The sequence below is a fragment of the Aedes albopictus genome, chromosome 1, assembly GCF_035046485.1.
Source record: "Aedes albopictus strain Foshan chromosome 1, AalbF5, whole genome shotgun sequence".
NCBI classification, from domain to species: Eukaryota; Metazoa; Arthropoda; class Insecta; order Diptera; family Culicidae; genus Aedes; species Aedes albopictus.
Window position 1 is genome coordinate 68077560 of NC_085136.1, and position 23289 is coordinate 68100848.

General features: G+C 39.4%; 1 protein-coding gene across 1 annotated transcript in view; it reads left to right on the plus strand.

Moving 5' to 3' along the window:
• The window catches only part of LOC115255725 (glutamate receptor ionotropic, NMDA 2B-like), a 42795-nt gene extending 28446 nt beyond the window's left edge, over positions 1-14349 (plus strand). The window contains exon 4 of the mRNA XM_029853844.2: positions 1980-14349. Coding sequence (XP_029709704.2) covers positions 1980-4397 — 2418 coding nt within the window. The 3' untranslated portion in view covers positions 4398-14349. The remainder of the gene's footprint in view (positions 1-1979) is intronic.
• The last annotated feature ends 8940 nt before the right edge of the window (positions 14350-23289 follow it).

Below are 23289 nucleotides of genomic sequence, written 5' to 3' on the forward strand. Positions count from 1 at the left end.
GACGCGTAACATTCAAGTCGACATGGTCGAAATGACAATGCCAAAATAGTAGCACCAAGAATGTTTTCAGTCAACGGTATTGCGCGCATGGTAATATTGACAATGTTTCAGTACAATTAACAGAATTTTGCATTCGGTTGAAAATCGTTGGTACAGTTCTTAATTTTACCATGGATTCGGTAGAAACTACAACAAAATTTATTTCAGTGCAGAGATTCTTCCGAGGAATCCTCGGAGGAATTCCTGGACCTCCGGAGGAATTCCGGAAGAATCTCCGGAGGAATATTTGGAGCAATTTCTGGAGGAATCTCCGGAGGAATCCCTGAATGGATACCTGGAGGAATCTTCGCTGTAAGCGTTCAATAATCAAACCCTTTGGTATTATTGTAGGTGACTATATGCCAAACAACTTTGTCGAAGACCGCAAAGTGATCCAACGTCTGTGAAAAAAGTTATACCCTAGGGAAAGTGAGGATAAACTTTATTGTTATTTTTCCAATACATGTAAAGGAATAATATCAATAATGAAATCTCTATACTTTGCCTCACTTTGCCTAGGGTATAACTTTTTTCACAGCCGTCGGATCACTTCGCGGTCTTCGACAAAGTTCTCTGGCATATAGTCACCTACAATAATACCAAAGGGTTTGATTATCGAACGCTTACAGCGCCACCTAGCGGCAAAATTCGAAAACTTAAAATTTCTGCATACATTTGGCCAAGTTTTCCCATACAAACTTCAAGCGTTTTGAGCGCCCCCTTAGGCTCAACCGATTTTGCTCAAATTTTGAACGTAGCTTCTGGGAGTCCAAAACAACTGATTTAGGAGGTAAGACTTGATATTTTTCGAAATTTTTGTTTTTCATATAAGTGTGGGCCACCCTACTAGACATTTAATACCTAGAAAAGTAGGTAAAAGTAGTATTTTATTACTGGGTAGACATTGCAAACCCACTACCTCTCTTTAGATAAACACTACAGTATCAAGAACTGATATCGCGTGTACATTTGACCTTCCCGCTCGTGCATGCTCAGCAATGCCTATCGAACCTCTTCGTAGCCGAACCACCGACACCCTCACCTCTTCCGTAAAACATTTGTAGACGGCGCCCTTGCGAGTTTTATCGCGCTTGAGTTTAACGATCATTTCGCTGGTATGAGCACGTTGAATGCTACTTACGTCAGCTCTGAGATCTACGAGCTTGGTATCGCCTTCAAGACTTCCGAGTACTTGACTCGTCCGTCTGGATGTCCAGAGTGTCTTTCTTTTAACGCTTGGCACTGGCCATTCTTTCTACCCTTGGCTTGGAGACCCTGATGCACTCCAGCTCCTCATTCTTATTCATCTTCTTTTTTTATTGTCCACTAGGGTCCAGAGTTCGTCCTCACCCTGGGCCGCCTTAACATATGGTGGCTGTGGACCTACCAATGGTCGTAACCCCCTGCTCCCTTCGACCCATGACAAGCCAGGCTTTTCAGGCCCATGACCCACCCTTGGCAGCTTTCCGGGACGCCTGGCCGGTGTCCGACTTACAGCCCTTCACTTTCGGGGTTAACAACCTCCTGTCCTTGCGAACGCCACCTGGTAGCTCTTCCCCTGATGGCTGCCTCGCACACTTCTGCGATTGCTGGTCGTAAGCAATCGCTCTGGCGTACCGTTCTCGCTTCTAAGTATACTTCGCTTCAAGGCCTCTGCTGCTGCCGCTGTTGTCATGAGTTTATCATGGTCCTGCTTGGCTGATGTTCGACTTCGAAGACGTAAAGTGAAGCTGCTGATTTCTACTAGTCTATCAGAGTCGATAGGTATATAAGACTTGACTTCGGAACTCCGGAAGCACTATCAACAATTTAGTTTTGGGGTGATCATAAAACTGGCAAAAATTCAATAAATTCAAGTAAAAAACATTATTCTTTCTTTCCAATCAATCAATTATCATCATATAAGCAAACTGATGATTTTCTCTCTTCTCCCCCTCCAGGACCACTTCAAGTTCACCATCCTGAACTCGGTCATCGTGTCCCGGCCGATCAACCTGGTCGAGCTGGTGAACAGCGAAGCACGCGTAATGCTGCTCTACTGCACCAAGGATGAAGCCGTGGACATCCTGAAGGCGGCCGAAGACCTGAACATCGTCGGCGAGAACTACGTCTGGGTGGTGACGCAAAGTGTCATCGAGAATATGCAAGCCCCATCGCAGTTCCCGATGGGTATGCTGGGAGTGCACTTCGACACCTCGTCCAGTGCGTTGCTGAACGAGATCTCCAATGCGATCCGGGTGTACGCCTACGGGGTGGAGTACTATCTGAGCGATCCGAAGAACGCCGGAAGGGGTCTGGACACGCATCAGCTGTCCTGTGAGGATGAGGGTCGGGGTCGGTGGGACAGTGGAGAGGTGTTCTTCAAATACTTGCGGAATGTGTCGCTGGAGGGTGAGCCGAACAGGCCGAACATTGAGTTCACGGCAGATGGGGATCTGAAGTGGGCCGAGCTGAAGATCATGAACTTACGGCCCAGTGTGAACAGCAAGGGACTGGTGTGGGAGGAGATTGGGATGTGGAAATCGTGGCAACAGCAAAAGCTCGACATCAGGGACATTGCGTGGCCGGGGAATTCGCATACGCCGCCGCAAGGCGTGCCGGAGAAGTTTCATCTAAAGATTACGTTTTTGGAGGAGGCGCCGTACATAAACCTGTCACCGGCAGACCCGATCAGCGGAAAGTGTTTGATGGATAGAGGAGTGCTGTGTCGGGTAGCGGCCGATCACGAAATGACCGACATCGATATGGGCCAAGCTCACAAGAATGGGTCGTTTTATCAGTGTTGTAGTGGATTCTGCATCGATTTGTTGGAGAAGTTTGCGGAGGAATTGGGCTTCACGTACGAGCTGGTGCGTGTGGAGGACGGCAAGTGGGGAACGCTGGAAAATGGGAAGTGGAACGGGTTGATACATGAGCTAGTGAATAGGAAGACCGACATGGTGCTAACATCGTTGATGATCAATGCGGAAAGAGAAGCGGTGGTGGATTTCAGCGAGCCGTTTATGGAGACGGGTATAGCGATTGTAGTAGCGAAGAGAACAGGAATCATTTCACCAACGGCGTTCTTGGAGCCGTTCGACACGGCTTCGTGGATGTTGGTGGGAATTTTCGCCATCCAGGCAGCGACGTTTATGATATTCCTGTTCGAGTGGCTGTCGCCGAGCGGATACGACATGAAAACGGTACTGCAGAATGCGAACAATACTCCGTACCGGTTTTCGCTGTTCCGAACGTACTGGTTGGTTTGGGCAGTTCTGTTCCAGGCCGCGGTGCACGTTGATTCGCCACGTGGTTTCACGTCTCGCTTCATGACCAACGTTTGGGCCATGTTTGCTGTAGTGTTCCTTGCTATCTACACTGCCAACCTCGCGGCGTTCATGATAACCAGAGAGGAGTTCCACGAGTTTACCGGTTTGGACGATACCCGATTATCGCATCCGTTCTCGCACAGACCGACCATCAAGTTCGGTACGATTCCCTGGAGTCACACGGATTCCACCATTTCCAAGTACTTCAAGGAGATGCACTACTACATGAAGCAGTACAACAAGTCCAGCGTAGCGGACGGAGTTTCTGCAGTACTGAACGGTCACATGGATGCTTTTATCTACGATGGAACGGTTCTGGATTATCTGGTTCAGCAGGATGAAGACTGCCGACTGCTGACCGTGGGTCAGTGGTACGCAATGACCGGATACGGCCTGGCCTTCAGCCGCAATTCCAAATACGTCCAAATGTTCAACAAACGGCTACTGGAGTTCCGAGCAAACGGAGACTTGGAACGGCTTCGGCGATACTGGATGACGGGAACGTGTCGCCCCGGAAAGCAGGAACACAAATCCTCCGATCCACTGGCCTTGGAACAGTTCTTATCGGCATTCCTGCTGCTGATGGCCGGAATTCTGCTCGCAGCACTACTTCTGCTACTGGAACACCTCTACTTCAAATACTTCCGTAAGAGACTGGCGAAAAAGGATCACGGCGGCTGCTGTGCGCTGATTTCGCTGTCCATGGGCAAGTCCCTTACGTTCCGGGGAGCCGTCTACGAGGCAACGGAAATTCTCAGAAGACATCGATGCTCGGATCCGATCTGCGATACGCACCTCTGGAAGGTGAAGCACGAGCTAGACATGAGCCGACTGATGAACAGCCAGCTGGAGAAGACCCTGGTCGCACACGGAATTAAGCCACCGCAGGGTAGGATCGCCTCGACGAACGACATCATCGGGGCGGGCCGGCGCGAAAACCTTCACCAACGGCCGAACATTCTCGGCAATCTGAGTCTGGGTGGCAGCGCGCAGGATTTGTACCGCTGGTCGTACAAAACGGAGATCGCCGAGATGGAGACGGTGCTGTAGAGAGCGAACGCGACAGTACCGAAACGAAAGCGGAATTGCGTGGCAACAAGAGCCACACCCCTGATGTGCGTACTGATAAGTGAAATTCTCAAACTACCAACTGTAAAATGCTAAACTCTACCACACTTCTATCATCACCACCAATTGACTAGAACAAAACTTAACTGAAGAAACCCACCCCGACCAGTGTTGTGCAAAGTCAGAAAACTATTTCGAACAAAACAGAACGAAAAGGTTAATAACACGATCACACTGCACAGTGGCTGATTTCGTCATTTTAGCGCGCTTAATTAATAACTTTTTTACTATGAAGTTTAGCGTCATGGTGTCTTCGAGAAAGTTTTTTACTATAATAAGGAGCTTCTTTTGAGCTTCTGTGAAAAATGATCAATCCCCCTAAAAGTGAGATAGAAAATTTATTTTTTGAATTTTTCAAGATACGAGGTTGGTGTCTTCACAAAAGTTGTAGAAAATGCAGTTTGGAGCAACTTTGCCGAAGACACCAAGTTTGTAACTCCGTTACTTTTCAAGATACGTTACGTTTTCTTTCATCAGCCCCTTGAAAAAGGTTTTTGCGCAATAACTTTCTAAAAATTGATTCTACAATTTTCTCATGTTCTACAAAGTTATAGATAATGGAAAAACACACAACTTTGCCGAACATTACATCCCGCTAATTCCAAAATCAAAATAGTTATAACGGTTTTCATAGTTTTTTGGGCCATATTTCAAGCATATATAACTTAGCTATAGGCATTTATATGCAAATTTCCTTTTACGCATGTGAAAGTACATGTAATTGCCTCTATTAGAAAGCCAAAATCATCAAACTGTAAGAAACTGTAAGATGGTTTTTGTATAGAAACTTACATCCATTTATGTTACTCTTATATATGGGATTTAAAGACCGGTCCAGAAAGTATGGACGCAGTAAAAAAATACTGGCATTTCAAAACTATTGATAACTAGTACTTCTTGAAAGCTACATCCTGTTGGTGAACCTATTTTCTCAACATTTGTATAGCGGTTTTTGCGATTCCAACAGTGTGTTTCAAAATATATGAACTTTCAGCGGAACATCTTTGAAAAAATATGCACAAACGATATACAGAGTTTGAAAGGTCACTTAGGAAATGAGCAAAATATGGTGGGAGTAAATGAGAAAATCGTGCAACCAGCAATCAGCAACCAAGGTGGGGACAACACGTTTAAGCATAGGTAAGAATTGGGTAAAAATTAAAGATCCTGCTAATCCTCGTTTGGATAAACAAATAATGAAGGCGTTTGAGTTCAGGAAAAAAACCTTCTAACTAATACAAAGCGGGGTATGACCAAAAAAGTTACCATTCCGAATTCCAATGTTCATCGTGGCAAAGAACGTTTGAATTTTCGATCCTATAGTAAGCAGAAACAGCCAAAACGAAGCCCGAAACAAGAACCATCGATCAGGCCCAGACAACTGAAGACTAGGTGCGTCCATACTTTCTGGGGCAGTCTTTATATATATTTTCAACATATTTATTTGACATTTCATGTCAGCTTGCATTTTTATTGTTATTGTAAGTGTGTGTTAACATAAAGAAAGGTTTGTAGTGCATTTTGGATCATTCGTGAAGTACGTTACATAAAAACTTACCATCTAATTCTTTTGTCTTACTAACTCAAGTGCTCCACGTAGTCCACGAAAAAAGCGAAGGAAGCGCCATTTCTTAAAAAATTCCAAACATGCGCGTGACATATTCTGTCAACGCTCTCACTAGTACATATCTATGTCTACATTGGTAATAGTAAATTATTAATCTTATTGCACTTCAAAGTAAGGCTGCTGTTAAATCGTGATCCGACGAAAGAAGTTTCACTTTATGCGTTTTTTTTTTCGTGGACTACGTGGAGCATTGCGAGTTAGTAAGAAAATAGAAGTAGTTGATGAGTTTTTGTGTAACGTATTTCATGAATGATCCAGAATACACAACAAACCTTTCTTTATATTTACACACACTTACAATAACAATAAAAATGCAAGCTGACATGAAATGTCAACTAAATATGTTGAAAATATATATAAATCCCATAAGAGTAACATAAATGGATGTAAGTTTCTATACAAAAACCATCTTACAGTTTCTTACAGTTTGATGATTTTGGCTTTCTAATAGAGGCAATTACATGTACTTTCACATGCGTAAAAGGAAATTTGCATATAATTGCCTATAGCTAAGTTATATATAAAAACTATAAAAACCGTTATAACTATTTTGATTTTGGAATTAGCGAGATGACATATTCGGAAAAGTTGTGTGTTTTTCCATTATCTATAGCTTTGTAGAACATGAGATAAATGTAGAATCAATTTTTAGAAAGTTATTGCGCAAAAACCTTTTTCAAGGGGCTGATGAAAGAAAACGTAACGTATCTTGAAAAGTAACGGAGCTACAAACTTGGTGTCTTCGGCAAAGTTGCTCCAAACTACATTTTCTACAACTTTTCTGAAAACGCCAACCTCGTATCTTGAAAAATTCAAAAAATAAATTTTCTATCTCACTTTTAGGGGGATTGATCATTTTTCACAGAAGCTCAAAAGAAGCTCCTTATTATAGTGAAAAACTTTCCCGAAGACACCATGACGCTAAACTTCATAGTAAAAAAGTTATTAATTAAGCGCGCTAAAATGGCGAAATCAGCCACTGTGCACTGTATAGGTAATTGGTGTGAGAGACTATATAAATAGGAACACTACAACTGTACTGTACTCATTCAATAATGGTCAATGTCAACGGTTCCGAGAAACCAATACGGGCGCAGGTGCACAATGTAGAACTGAGGTAGCTAGGATAACATGGAAGAAGAAGAAGAAGAAGAAGAAGAATCAATAGAGAAGAGTAAACTGCCAGACCGGTCAGCGGAGATGCCACGTGGCAACCGTGCTCGCGCAAGGGTTCGTGGAACAGTGTTGATTCAGTTTGATTGATTTTGGTCAATATTTAAACAATTCTCTGGAATAACGGTAACTTTTTGAAACTATGTTTAGTAAGGTTGAGCTGGAGATTCATAGACAACGGGAAACTTCAGTGTACAAGTGTTTGCGATTTCCTATTTTTAGTCGAGAAAAACGCCTGCCACGTAAGATTGCAGGTCAGTGTGAGGAAATGGGAAGAAGTGATTATGCAATCACTCGCCCACGGTAGTCCATATAAACTACAGTTTCTGCACAAGTTTATGCGGATGTCGAAGTGTTTTGTTTTTTTTTTTACTAAAAATTTATCAGTGGACTCACCCAATATTTGTCCAGTTATTGCTCAATTGTATTTTTAAAACATTTCATTAGATTTCACTAGGAAAGAAGATGAAAGTGCTCCAGAAATGCCGGACGAGATTTCTCCAGAGATTTTCTGGTTGTTCTTCAAGTAATTGTGATAATTCCTTAAAGAGTATCATCAAATTTTTGTCACATTTTTCGAAAATTACTTCAGATTGTTCTATTTAACTTGGAATTCCTTCAAAAAACTTGGAGAGAAAGTTTCTCGCAATTCTGCAAAGTTCTCTTTTAAAGATTCATTATAAAATGTTCTAAAAATAAATTTCATTGCTACAACAATTTCTCTAGAGAAACTCCTGGAAGAGTCATCGCAGTAATCTCAAAGAATTTCTGTAAAAATTCAAATAATTTTAGGAAGACTCCTGGCGAAACCCCAAACATAATCATTGAGACATTGTTTGAGAAATTCCTTACAAAATCTTCACAGAAACTTGTGGATAAACCCTCAGAGGAATTCCTGGATGAATCCTCGAAGAAATTTATAGATAAATTTATGAAAAAAATATCGTGGGAATTTTTGGAATAAAAAAATAAAAAAAGATGCAACAGATTCCTCCGAACAACAAACAAAGGACTTTAAAAGCAATTTCCTTGAACATTTTCTGGACCTATTGTTGGAAAAATACAGGAAGAATTAGGGTTATTTTCCAATTGTTGCACGGCTAAAAATTCGCCAATTATTGCACACCTCATAAGAATAACATGGAGTGTGCAACAATAGGCGAGTTTTTAGCTGTGCAACAATTGGAAAATTACCCTAGTATAGAAAAATTCTAAAAAAAACTCGAAGAAACTGCTGGAAATATTATCGAAAAAAAAAATGGATTATTCCACGAGGAAAATTCTAAAAACACTCGAAAAATTTCGTGGAAGATTCCTTAGAGGAATTTCCTGGAGGAAGTTCGCGAAAAAAAATCTGAAACAGTTCATTGAGGAATCTGTGAATGAGTTATGAGTTAAATTACAGGTAGAGCCTTGATAGGGATTTCTGACGGCAGTCTCGGAGAAATTACTGGGAAAAGTATCACAAATATTTCTGGATCCATCCTTGAAAAGTTCTCAATCTCAAAAAAAAGCACGAGGAAGATTTCTCAGAGAAATTTCTTAGAAGAACTTAGAGAGAAATTTAGAAAAAAATCCCTGGGGGGATTTTAAAAATCGTTGTAGAAATTTCTGAAGGAACTTTAGAGCGAACTCTCGAGGGACATTTTCAAAACACAAATCTGCAGAAATTCTTGGATGAATTCCTTCACAGATATTGGAGTATCTCAAAATTTTAAAGTTCTTACAATTTCTTTTAGAGATTGTTGCAGCTATCCAGGGAAAAAAAACTCCTGGAAGACTCATCGCAGTAATTTCTCAAAGAACCCTTGTAAAAATTCATATAGAATATCCAGGAGCACTCCTGGTGGAATCTTGATAAAATCTTAGAGAAATTATTTCGGAAACTCCTGACAAAATCTACGCAGAAATTCGTGCACGAACTCTCGCGAGAATTCCTGGATGAATCCTCAAAAAAATCTTATAAAAATTTGAAGAGAAAATTTATCGCAGGAGTTTCTGGAATAATCCTCGTAGAAATTTCTAAAAATAACAAGAAAAAACACAAGAGATTCACCAGAATAATTTCTCAATAGACTTTAGCAGAAAGTTCTTCGAACAAATTTCTGGAGCAATTGTCAGAAAAAAATACAGAAAGAATAATTACAGAAAAATCTGAAAATGTTCTCGGATAAACTGCTGAAAAAAATATCACAGAAACTGCTGGATGATTCCACGGAGAAAATTCTAATAAACACTCGAGAAATTTCGTGGAAAAATCCTTAGAGGAACTTCTCGAAAAATTTCTGAAACAATTTTTCTGAGGAATTTCTGGAATAATTTTAAGTTAAATTACTGGTAGAATCAATATGGGAATTTCTGAAGGTAGCCTCGGAGAAATTACCGGAAAAACCTTTACAGATATTTCTATACGGATATAAACATACGAGAAAGATTCCTCAGAGGAATTTCTGGAAAAACTTTAGAAATTGAAAAAAATCCTTGTAGGGATTTTTAAAGAATTTTTCAGAGAGATTCCTCGAGGAATTTTTTGGGAGCTCTCGAAACCTAGAAGAAATTACTGAAAGAATCATTACAAATTTTTGAAAAAAAAAATCGTTTAAATTTTTGAAGGAATGGATTCATAGATGTAACTCATAAAGTTCGATTTTTAAAGAATTTTTCAGAGAGATTCCTCGAGGAATTTTGTGGGAGCTCGCGAAACCTAGAAGAAATTACTGGAAGAATCATTACAAATTTTTGAAAAAAAAATCGTTTAAATTTTTGAAGGAATGGATTCATAGATGTAACTCATAAAGTTCGATTTTTAAAGAATTTTTCAGAGAGATTCCTCGAGGAATTTTGTGAGAGCTCTCGAAACCTAGAAGAAATTACTGGAAGAATCATTACAAATTTTTGTAAAAAATCGTTTAAATTTTTGGAGGAATGGATTCATAGATGTAACTCATAAAGTTCGTACTGTTATTTCAACAATGTCTTCATCAGTCAAGTAATGTCTTCAGGAATTCCTATATGTATATTTGAATAATTTCTTCCAAGTATCCCTATATGTATACTCATTTATTAAATTTGTCTTAAATTTATCAAAATTTGCTATAAATCATTGACTAAGCTTCAGAGCTTCTTGAACATTCTAATCAAGGGAATTCATTCAGCAACTCTTTTAGTCATACATTTAGTAATTTCCTTCAGAAATACTACAGGATTTCGCACGTTTTTCAGTCAAGTTTCCCAAAGTTTCATGAGATGTTCCCTCAGAAATTTCTCGTAAAGATTCCCGCGTAATCTCAAGAAGTTTTTGAATTACATACAAATTCCTCGTGAAATTCAGGATCTTCCTGAAATATTCAACAAGAACTTCTTAAAAACTTTCCTCCAAAAAAATCCTCTGTCGATTTTCCTAAGCCTTAGAATACTTTGGAGATTCCTTCAGGAATTTTTCATGAACAATTTCCAAATATTTCTTAGAGATTTCCCCAAAAATTTCTGTAGGAAATCTTACTTTTCTAGTCTAGGTTTTGTTCTGTAATGCCTCTATTTTGAATGTCTCCAGAGCTCATTTAAAAAAAACATACAAGTTTACATGTTCGTTTATTTTTTTTTTCAGAAAATTCCATAGTAGAATTTCCCAGAAATTGTCACATTTGTTCCTCCAAAGATTCCTTCAATAAAGAATATTGGAGAAGCAGTTTTTAGGAATTCTTCCAAGCATTCCTCCGAGAATTTAGCTTCTCCGAGAATGCTTTCAAGAATTTCTTCAAAAATTCATCAAAGGATTTCTGCAGGAGTTTTTTGCAAGATTTCCTTTGGAAATTTTCAAAATTATTATTTTCATGTATTATTGTAAAGGATAACCCAGGAACTTTTCCCAGGATTTCTCCAGCAGTATCTCCAAGAATCCTTCTATATTTCCAAGAATTCCTTTCTATATTTCTTCCTGGAAATCAAAAATGACTTTTCAAGTATTTTTTTTAACAATACCTCTAGGATTTATTTTTGGCAAATCTTCCAGGAATACATTCTAGTATTGTTGTCCTCGAAGAAAATTTAAGAAAACTGTGAAAAACAATATCTGAAAGAATCATCAGTGGAAGTTTTGAAGGAGTTTTCGGGTAAACTCTTGGCGGAGGACTCGAAGGGTAAAATTCTTGTAAAATTGTGTGGATAAATTTCCGAAAGAATCAACGCAAAAGCTTCCACAGGAATCTACAGAGATTCTGGTGGCGTTCTTGGAAGATTGCTTGGGAGATTTTTATGGAGAATGGTGAAATCCAGAGAAATTTTCTGGAAAAAATCTTTGCAAGAAATCTAGTGTATTACCATATGGGGGAACAATATGAAAAATAATATGGAGCAATTTCTAAAGAAGTCCTCGCGAGAATCTTCGGAGCCATTTTTAGAGACCGAGACAATTTCTGAAGAAATTTCTAGATTATTCTTGGGAGGAACTATTAGTGAGCTTTTTTCGGAGGAATTATTGCAGAGATTCCAGACGAATCTCTTGAAGAAAAATTCGGAGAAATTCCTTACGAAACCTTCAGAGGTACTACTGGCGTATTCCTTTTTTTTTTTTAGAAATGCTCATAAGAATTTCTGAAGAAATTTTCACGAAAATCTTTGGAGTAACTCTCGCTAACATCTGGCTTATTCCTTGAGAAAATTTCTGACGGAATTTACGGGGAAACTTTGGGATTTTTTTTCAAGGAAATATCTAGAGGAACTTTCAGAGAAATGCTTTAAGGTATTTTCGAAGAAATTCCAGATACAAACTCTTGAAGGAATTCTCAGAGAAAATTCCTGGGGGATCGTTCCAAGGAATTTTTGGCATAATCCTTGAAGAAATTCTTAAAGAAATATCAATGTTTGGAGGAATTCTCAGAGAAATTCCTAAAAAGACAAAATCTTTGAAAAATTGATCGAGAAATTTCCGGAAGAATACTATCCTTGGAGTGATTTCATTGAAAATACTGAAATTTTGATAAAAAAATATGGGGTCTTAAACTTTCTATAGGAATGCTCAATTTCTGGAAATTTCAGAGAAATCTGTAGACGCATTTCTGGAAGAATCATCAGAGCAATTTCTACAGTTACCATCGAAGTTCCTTTAGGAGCCTGTGGAAGAAATCCTGGTGGAATCCTTACATGAATTCTCACATAAATTTGTGGAGAAATCCTCAAAGAAATTCTCATAAAATTAAGAATAAAATTTCCAAAAAAAATCATCACAAGAATTTCTGGTGGGATTTTTCGTAGGAATTATCAAAGAAATTTCCGGACAAATTCTCGAAGAAATTGCAGGAGAAACTTTCGGAGAAATTTCTGAGAAATTCGGGTGAGACACCAGAGGATTTTTTGGAAAAACTTTAGAAGAAAAGTCTGACAAATCTTTCCGACGAATTCCCGGAGGAACTTTTCAGAAGCTCTCGGAGTAGTTTCGGAATGAAACTTAGAAGAAACGACTAGAAGAAAATTGTATGGACTTTTGGATTAATTCACGAATTCAAAAAGAATCTTTGAAAAAATTTGTGGATAAATTTTTGGACGAACTTTCGAAGAAGTTTCTTCAGGAATCCTAGAAGGAATCCTCATCAAAGTTTCTCGAGGAGCTCTTGAAGACATTCCTGGAGAGGCCCTTAAAAAACATTCTAGAGGAACTTTCAGAGGAATCCTTCAAAAAGTTTCTGATGGCAAGAAATTCTTAGACAAATCTGATGAGAACTTCGTGTCTGAACTCTCTGAGAGGAATACTCGAAAGAAAAAAAAATAAAACAATCCTCTGAGGAATATCTCGAGTTTTCCTTCAAAAACTTCGTTCTCGAAAGAATAAGAGTGGAGAAATGTGCGGAACAATCATTGCAAGATTTATGAATGAACAACTAAAGAAATTTCTAAAAGAGTCCTTGGAGGACTTTCTCGAGAGAATCTCGGAAAAAACCCCTGGAAGAATTTCTGGACGAATTCTCGAAGCAACTATCGGAGGAATTTTAGGAGGAATTTTCAAAAAATCCTATATTTTAAAGAAAGATGAAGATTAATTTTTGGAGGAATCAACGCAGGAACTCCTGGAGGAATTTTATGATACATTCCTAGAGTAACTTGCAAAAGAATTCCTGATGAGGGACTCGAAGAAATTCTCAGAGTAATCTGATGAATCTTCGAAGAAATACTTGTAAAAAAATTGGATTAATTTTCCGAAGAATCGTTGGACGAATTTTCGAGAGGAACTATTAAAGGAATTTCTGTAAGAATGATTGAAGAAATTCCTGTAGGAACCTTTGGAAAAATTTCTGGTGAAATTCTCAAAAAAAAATAACAGAGAAATTTCCGAAAAAATCTTCTCAACAATTCCAGTAGGAATCTTCGAATAAATCATAGTTAAATAATGTGGAAGAATTTCTGAAGTAATCCTCTGAGCAATTTTTGGAGATCGAGAACATTTCTAAAGAAATTCTCGGAGGAATTTGCAAATCGTTCTTTGGGGGAACTTTGGAGAAATTTTTGAAGGAATGGTTGGAGAATTCTAGAAAAATCTTTTGAAGGCAAACTCGAAGAAGTTCCACCGTATTTGAAGAAACTCTTAGATAAATCTGAATGTCTGGAGGAATTTTCAGAGAAATTCGTAAATTAAACCTGATTTTTTTTAGAAAAATTATTGCAGAAATTCCCGGAAAAATACCATCCTCGGAGTGACTTCAATGAAATAAAAAAAAAATGAGGGACACTTTCGTAGTAGTAAAGTAGTAAATGCTAGTAAGAATTTCTGGAAAAATCATCAGAGGAATTTCTAAAGTTATCATCGAATTCCTGTAAAAAAAACTGTGGTAATCCTAGTAAAATCCTCGTATGAATGATCATATAGATCTGTAGAGGAATCCCCATAGAAGTTCTTACAAAAAATGAGGATGAATTACGGAAAGAATCATCACATGAATTTATGGTAGGTCCCTCTAAAAAATTCGAAAAACGTTTTCTTTGGAATTTCTACAGCAACTAGCAGAGAAATTTGTGAAATAACCTTCGACTTGGCAAAATCCTGGAAGAAATTATTAGTAAAACTGATGAAGAAATTTCTAGTGGCCGGCGCCGTTATTGACCTAATAAAGTTTGGAATTCTCGAAGATGCACATTGAGGACGGTAAGCTACTCCCAAGCTCCGTCTGTTGGTTCCTTGTGCAACTTCGATTGTTCTGGTCAATCACGGAGTAGCAACTACGAATAGTACGGTCATCTATGCTCATGCTCATGCTCATGCTCATGCTCAAACTGATGAAGAAATTTCTAGAAAAATGTCTCCAAAGTTTCTGAAGAGATTCCTGTACGAATCCTTCTTAGAGGAATCATAGGAAATATCCCTAAAAGATTTAAGAGAAGTTAGTAGACGAATTCTTGAAAGAAACGTTGCTGGAATTTCTAGAACTATTATCTGAAAAATCTCTGCGGAAAATCTCTGGAGGAATTCTTAAAAAAAAATAATATAAAAAGGTGTGGATGAATTTCAAAGATGCCTTGGATGAATTTACGGAATCAAAGGAATTTGGGAAAGAACCTTAGGAGGAATTCTTAGAAAATCATAGAGTAATCTTTTGAAAATTTCTGAAAGAATTTTCAAGGAATGTCCAGAGAAGTTCCAAAATGAATTCTCGGAGGAATTCAAGGTGAGATCCTGGAAGAAATAATAAGTGAAATTATTGGTAAAATTTCTGAAAAAAAAATCTTTGCACAATTTCTAAAAACTCCTGTGCGAATCCTCAGAGGAGTCATAGGAAACATTTTTTAACGAATTTCGAGGAAAACTCGGAAGAACTTCAGGAGGAAACCACGTAGCAATTACTAGCAGAATCGTCTTAAAAATGTTTGGATTATCTGATGAGTCCTATCAGAAAATTGCGGATTGTTCCTCGGATGATCTTCTGGAGGGAGGAACTTTCAAAGGAATTTCCAGAGGAATTCCAGAGAGAACTCCTTGGAGAAATTTCTGAAGGGATTGCTACCGGAATCCTCAAAGAAATTTCTAGAGCAAACTGTGGAGAAATTTCTAAAGGAGTGTTCGGAGAAATCCCCGGACAAATTCCAAAATTACTTCAGAGGAGTCCTTGAAGGAATCTTCGATGAAATTCCTCAAATAATGGTGGAGAAATTCCTGGATGACTACTATTTTTTTATTGGAAAATCTTCCAGTTTAATTTTTGAAGTTCCAGTATTCAAATTCTAGTTCCATTTTTGAAAAATTTAATAGGTATCCTTATTATCCTTACTTCCATGGCGTTAAATACAACTGAACATTTTTTACTATTTTTAAATATTCCAAGTTTCTAAATATCTTGCATACATACCTATGGAGAAAGATAATTTTATTGCCCTTTCGGATTATATCAGTCCGCTGATATGTCCGTGAACGAGATTGACACCTAAGCCGAATAAGTAATAAAGTTGTGAAAGACAGACCCGGTTAGAGTGGTGCTTCGAACCTAGTTTAACTTTCTATTCCACAGAATTGTAACTTGCTCTGTGGCATAGTTGGTTGAAGCGCCAGACTAACAATACGGAGTCGTGGGTTCAAATCCCAACAAAAACAAGTGATGTTTCTTTTTTTTCAATTTGCCATTTTGTTTACACACACTGTGTCTTCCAAATTTGAGTTTTTTCGTTTATCCATGGAGAACTTGATGGAACACGGATAACAAAGAGGGAAGTTTAAAACAACAATACCCTTGTTGAATTCCAGGCTAAACATGAATAGTTTTAAACTAAACTTTTTTTGTGTCAAACCAGGTATTACAATTAGGAAAAGCAAGTTGCCGCATAACAACAAACTTGATAAACATCTATCAAACGGAAACAAAATATCTGTTCCACTACACCCGCTGGCACGTTGCAAACACAGGCAAACAAATTGAACCACAATAATGAAAGACACACCCACTGTTCACTGTTTTACACAGATAAAACCCAAACTGTCCAAAAAACGCTAAGAAAGCGACTAAAAAGCAGAATGATGGAAACGTGCTAGTAGAGAAATACCAGAAGGATAACGTTGTTATATTTATTTACCAATTTTACTATTTACCGTTATTGTCATAAGGAAGGAGGGAGAAGAAAAAACAAAGTTTATTATACTAATATACGTAGGATGTATTTGAGTGACATACCGCCAAACGAGAGAAAGTAAATTCGATTTATATAACAACCACTCAATTTTTAAACTAAACCAAAAGTGAAGCATTTATTGCAATTACTACAAAAAAGACAGATGTCCCATCGGCAAGAGACTCAACTCTCTCGACAAATATTTACTTTCCAGATTTGCCACAATGAAGCATTTATTGTTTTTAACGAAAATGTTTATTTTTTGACAAAAGTGTTTATTTTTATACAAACCGTTTTTAATCGAATCAAACAATCAAACCCGGTTTTTCGAAGTTTCAAACATCGCAGCAACCATATTTGGAATCAACACGCGCAGTTTTTGAACCAATTCGTCACAGCTTACTTTGTTCACGTTCATGTTTTAGGACACGCAGCCAATGTACAATAATCGCCCGAAATGGCAACACGTCTGAGTTGGAATGCTACATACATACGAAACGGAAATCAAACTCTCGATTGGATGCAAACACTGTGGTGTGCCAATAGGAATGGAAAGAAAAGCTAACTATCGATGAAACATAAATAATACTTTGACGTTTTACGCTTATTACATATATAGAGAAAGATAAGGAGGTAAAAAACGAAGAGGGTAATGGAGTTTAGGAACCTACACAGACACTTTGCGGGCAAATTCCATAGCAGCAAGCATACAAAGAAGGGCGAATTCAGAAGCATTACTAACATTTAAAGTTTGAAATCTACACTACAGAAACAGAAGAAAACCTAAACCATTGCATTGTAATTTACTAAACTAACAAACGTCACACTCACACAAACACACTTGCAGAGAACAGAAAACAGAAAGTACTAAACTGATATAATTGAGTGGTTTTTAATAAGAGGTAAAAAAATGAAAATAAACAGTTAACTTTATAGAAAACGTAAAATAATTGAGCAAAAAAAAAGAATCGACGAAACACTAATCTGGATTGCGTTCAAGCATTTTGAAGATTTCAATAAACGTACACAGGTTATGTTTAGCAAAACAAGGAAAATCCTAACTCTGTAGCGATAACGAGCAAGCGGGAGAAAATTAATTATTACAAAAAAGGCCTAATAATTACAGAGAAGAGAGGATATAAGCCAAAGAACATTTTTTTAACCAAAACTAAGAAAAAACGTAAATAAGCAACAAAAAGATGATACATAAAAAAAACAAAAACTAAGACTAGCTGACAACCAACAACGGGACAAACAGGACAACAGACCGGGGAAAATGGAACGATGGAAATCGGTGCAACTGAAATCAAAAACATAACAAATGAAAACTAACAAGACCTGAAATGTGGGAAGCTGGGAACGGGACTGCTGCACTGCTGGATGACGTATAGGGACAGAGAATACAACTCTTCAACCGATGAAAAAAAAAACATAGAAAACAAAAACTTTATGGGAGGTTATTCTGAGCATATTCAAGAAGCATTCGTTTCCTAAGTGTACGTGAAATAGTTACGTTACTACATATAGCGACATGGGTTAACAACAGATATTTTTAGAGAGACTAAACAGAGTATGGTTACACACTAAATTTTTTCGTCGTGTGCGTGTGGAGGAAAGGAAGGAATGTTAGTTGCGAGAGAGCGAGTGAGCATGCCGTTCAATATGCATGTGTCATTTCAAACTATTGTTGTTACCGCGGAAAAGTAGTGAAACGGATAGACAAGATAACTGGAAACTATAATCGCTCGTTGACGTGTATATGTACGTGCCGAATAGCAATGCCGCACCGTAGAGAAAAAACGTGGTATTATACATGGAGAAAAGAAGGTTAACATGACAGCACAAAAAAAGTAAACAGCAAGATATGTAGTGTTTGCAAATCACACAACAACGTCGTCGTACACGCACTTACACTCACACAGACAGTTTCCACGCAATGCGATGGAACATATTATGTTTCCAGTTCAAAACCGAATTAGCGACATTTTTTCTTTTACTTCCGCTGCTTTTGCCTTGCGTTAAACACTATGTCGGAAGTGGGGCGCTGTATAGAGTACCAGGTGTACAATACAGCGCCCCACTTCCGACATTGTGTTTAACGCAAGGCAAAAGCAGCGCAAGTAAAAGAAAAAATGTCGCTAATTCGGTTTTGAACTGGAAACATAATAGCAATCACGAATACACCCACACTAACACACATGCATGCGTACGCGTTAATTTGACAGCTTCGGTTTCATAAGTGTGTTCATGTAGATATGAGTAAGTAATGCGAGAGAAAGAGAGAGAAAGTGATAGGAACGGGAACGATAACAACAACAGCAACAAAATGGAACAAACAATATACCGTAGTGGTACAGTGAACCATTGTGTTAAGTAAACATTGGATGTGTAGAGGTGAGCAGTAAATTTATGAGACTAAATTTTTTGAACGTATGAGGAATGGAAGGAACGCAGCTAATCGCTTTTTTTAAAGGCTTTTCAGTGTTCTAGTGCTTTGATTGGTTAACTTTTAAGCTAGGAGAAACACAGTACCATATCTAAGTAGGCGAATAGTTGGAATAGGCAACATTTCTTAGTTTTCTATTGTTTCCAATCTGTATAGCAATAGTAGGCTGTGAACGTTGTTGATTTTCATTTATTTACGACTCATCACGATAGAAGTGACAACTAAAAGTGTAACTGCAACTTAACGTAGTTCCGGAGAATTCCTGGGAGGAATTCCGGAGAATTCCTGGGAAGAATTCCGGAGAATTCCTGGGAAGAATTCCGGAGAATTCCTGAGAGAAATTCCGGAGAATTCCTGGGAGGAATTCCGGAGAATTCCTGGGATAAATTCCGGAGAATTCCTGGAAGGAATTCCGGAGAATTCTTGGGAGGAATTCCGGAGAATTCCTGGGAGGAATTCCGGAGAATTCCTGGGAGGAATTCCGGAGAATTCCTGGGAGGAATTCCGGAGAATTCCTGGGAGGAATTCCGGAGAATTCCTGGGAGGAATTCCGGAGAATTCCTGGGAGGAATTCCGGAGAATTCCTGGGAGGAATTCCGGAGAATTCCTGGGAGGAATTCCGGAGAATTCCTGGGAGGAATTCCAGCGAATTCCTGGGAGGAATTCCAGCGAATTCTTGGAAGGAATTCCAGCGAATTCTTGGAAGGAATTCCAGCGAATTCTTGGAAGGAATTCCAGCGATTTCTTGGAAGGAATTCCAGCGAATTCTTGGAAGGAATTCCAGCGAATTCCTGGGAGGAATTCCAGCGAATTCCTAGGAGGAATTCCAGGAAATTCCTAGGAGGAATTCCAGGAAATTCCTGGGAGGAATTCCAGCGAATTCCTGGGAGGAATTCCAGCGAATTCCTGGGAGGAATTCCAGCGAATTCCTGGGAGGAATTCCAGCGAATTCCTGGGAAGAATTCCAGCGAAGTCCTGGGAGGAATTCCAGCGAAGTCCTGGGAGGAATTCCAGCGAATTCCTGGGAGGAATTCCAGCGAATTCCTGGGAGGAATTCCAGCGAATTCCTGGGAGGAAATCCAGCGAATTCCTTGGAGGAATTTCAGCGAATTCCTGGGAGGAATTCCAGCGAATTCCTGGGAGGAATTCCAGCGAATTCCTGGGAGGAATTCCAGCGAATTCCTGGGAGGAATTCGAGCGAATTCCTGGGAGGAATTCGAGCGAATTCCTGGGAGGAATTCGAGCGAATTCCTGGGAGGAATTCGAGCGAATTCCTGGGAGGAATTCGAGCGAATTCCTGGGAGGAATTCGAGCGAATTCCTGGGAGGAATTCCAGCGAATTCCTGGGAGGAATTCCAGCGAATTCCTGGGAGGAATTCCAGCGAATTCCTGGGAGGAATTCCAGCGAATTCCTGGGAGGAATTCCAGCGAATTCCTGGGAGGAATTCCAGCGAATTCCTGGGAGGAATTCCAGCGAATTCCTGGGATGAATTCCAGCGAATTCCTGGGAGGAATTCCAGCGAATTCCTGGGAGGAATTCCAGCGAATTCCTGGGAGGAATTCCAGCGAATTCCTGGGAGGAATTCCAGCGAATTCCTGGGAGGAATTCCAGCGAATTCCTGGGAGGAATTCCAGCGAATTCCTGGGAGGAATTCCAGCGAATCCCTGGGAGGAATTCCAGCAAATTCCTGGGAGGAATTCCAGCGAATCCCTGGGAGGAATTCCAGCGAATTCCTGGGAGGAATTCCAGCGAATTCCTGGGAGGAATTCCAGCGAATTCCTGGGAGGAATTCCAGCGAATTCCTGGCAGGAATTCCAGCGAATTCCTGGCAGGAATTCCAGCGAATTCCTGAGAGGAATTCCAGCGAATTCCTGGGAGGAATTCCAGCGAATTCCTGGGAGGAATTCCAGCGAATTCCTGGGAGGAATTCCAGCGAATTCCTGGGAGGAATTCCAGCGAATTCCTGGGAGGAATTCCAGCGAATTCCTGGGAGGAATTCCAGCGAATTCCTGGGAGGAATTACAGCGAATTCCTGGGAGGAATTACAGCGAATTCCTGGGAGGAATTCCAGCGAATTCCTGGGAGGAATTCCAGCGATTTCCTGGGAGGAATTCTAGCAGATTCCGGGGAGGAATGCGAGCGAATTCCTGGGAGGAATTAAAGCGAATTCTTGGGAGGAATTCCTACAAATTCTTTGGAGGAATTCCAGCGAATTCCTGGGAGGAATTCCAGCGAATTCTTGAGAGGAATTCCAGCGAATTCCTGGGAGAAATTCCAGCGAATTCCTGGGAGGAATTCCAGCGAATTCCTGGGAGGAATTCCAGCGAATTCCGGGGAGAAATTCCAGCGAATTCCGGGGAGGAATTCCAGCGAATTCCTGGGAGGAATTCCAGCGAATTCCTGGGAGAAATTCCAGCGAATTCCTGGGAGGAATTCCAGCGAATTCCTGGGAGGAATTCCAGCGAATTCCTGGGAGGAATTCCAGCGAATTCCTGGGAGGAATTCCAGCGAATTTCTGGGAGGAATTCCAGCGAATTCCTGGGAGGAATTCCAGCGATTTCCTGGAAGGAATTCCAGCGAATTCCTGGGAGGAATTCCAGCGAATTCCTGGGAGGAATTCCAGCGAATTCCTGGAAAAAATTTCAGCGAATTCCTGGAAGGAATTTCAGCGAACTCCTGAAAGGAATTTCAGCGAATTCCTGGAAGGAGTTTCAGAGAATTCCTGGAAGAAATTTCAGAGAATTCCTGGAAGGAGTTTCAGAGAATTCCTGGAAGGAATTTCAGAGAATTCCTGGAAGGAATTTCAGAGAATTCCTGGAAGGAATTTCAGAGAATTCCTGGAAGGAATTTCAGAGAATTCCTGGAAGGAATTTCAGAGAATTCCTGGAAGGAATTTCAGAAAATTCCTGGAAGGAATTTCAGAAAATTCCTGGAAGGAATTTCAGAAAATTCCTGGAAGGAATTTCAGAAAATTCCTGGAAGGAATTTCAGAAAATTCCTGGAAGGAATTTCAGAAAATTCCTGGAAGGAATTTCAGAAAATTCCTGGAAGGAATTTCAGAAAATTCCTGGAAGGAATTTCAGAAAATTCCTGGAAGGAATTTCAGGAAATTCCTGGAAGGAATTTCAGGAAATTCCTGGAAGGAATTTCAGAAAATTCCTGGAAGGAATTTCAGAAAATTCCTGGAAGGAATTTCAGAAAATTCCTGGAAGGAATTTCAGAAAATTCCTGGAAGGAATTTCAGAAAATTCCTGGAAGGAGTTTCAGAAAATTCCTGGAAGGAATTTCAGAAAATTCCTGGAAGGAATTTCAGAAAATTCCTGGAAGGAATTTCAGAAAATTCCTGGAAGGAATTTCAGAAAATTCCTGGAAGGAATTTCAGAAAATTCCTGGAAGGAATTTCAGAAAATTCCTGGAAGGAATTTCAGAAAATTCCTGGAAGGAATTTCAGAAAATTCCTGGAAGGAATTTCAGAAAATTCCTGAAAGGAATTTCAGAAAATTCCTGGAAGGAATTTCAGAAAATTCCTGGAAGGAATTTCAGAAAATTCCTGGAAGGAATTTCAGAAAATTCCTGGAAGGAATTTCAGAAAATTCCTGGAAGGAATTTCAGAAAATTCCTGGAAGGAATTTCAGAAAATTCCTGGAAGGAATTTCAGAAAATTCCTGGAAGGAATTTCAGAAAATTCTTGGAAGGAATTTCAGAAAATTCCTGGAAGGAATTTCAGAGAATTCCTGGAAGAAATTTCTGTGAATTCCTGGAAGGAATTTCAGCGAATTCCTGGAAGGAATTTCAGCGAATTCCTGGAAGGAATTCCAGCGAATTCCTGGAAGGAATTTCAGCGAATTCCTGGAAGGAATTTCAGCGAATTCCTGGAAGGAATTTCAGCGAATTCCTGGAAGGAATTTCAGCGAATTGCTGGAAGGAATTTCAGCGAATTCCTGGAAGGAATTTCAGCGAATTCCTGGAAGGAATTTCAGCGAATTCCTGGAAGGAATTTCAGCGAATTCCTGGAAGGAATTTCAGCGAATTCCTGGAAGGAATTTCAGCGAATTCCTGGAAAAAATTTCAGCGAATTCCTGGAAGGAATTTCAGCGAATTCCTGGAAGGAATTTCAGCGAATTCCTGGAAGGAATTTCAGCGAATTCCTGGAAGGAATTTCAGCGAATTCCTGGAAGGAATTTCAGCGAATTCCTGGAAGGAATTTCAGCGAATTCCTGGAAGGAATTTCAGCGAATTCCTGGAAGGAATTTCAGCGAATTCCTGGAAGGAATTTCAGCGAATTCCTGGAAGGAATTTCAGCGAATTCCTGGAAGGAATTTCAGCGAATTCCTGGAAGGAATTTCAGCGAATTCCTGGAAGGAATTTCAGCGAATTCCTGGAAGGAATTTCAGCGAATTCCTGGAAGGAATTTCAGCGAATTCCTGGAAGGAATTTCAGCGAATTCCTGGAAGGAATTTCAGCGAATTCCTGGAAGGAA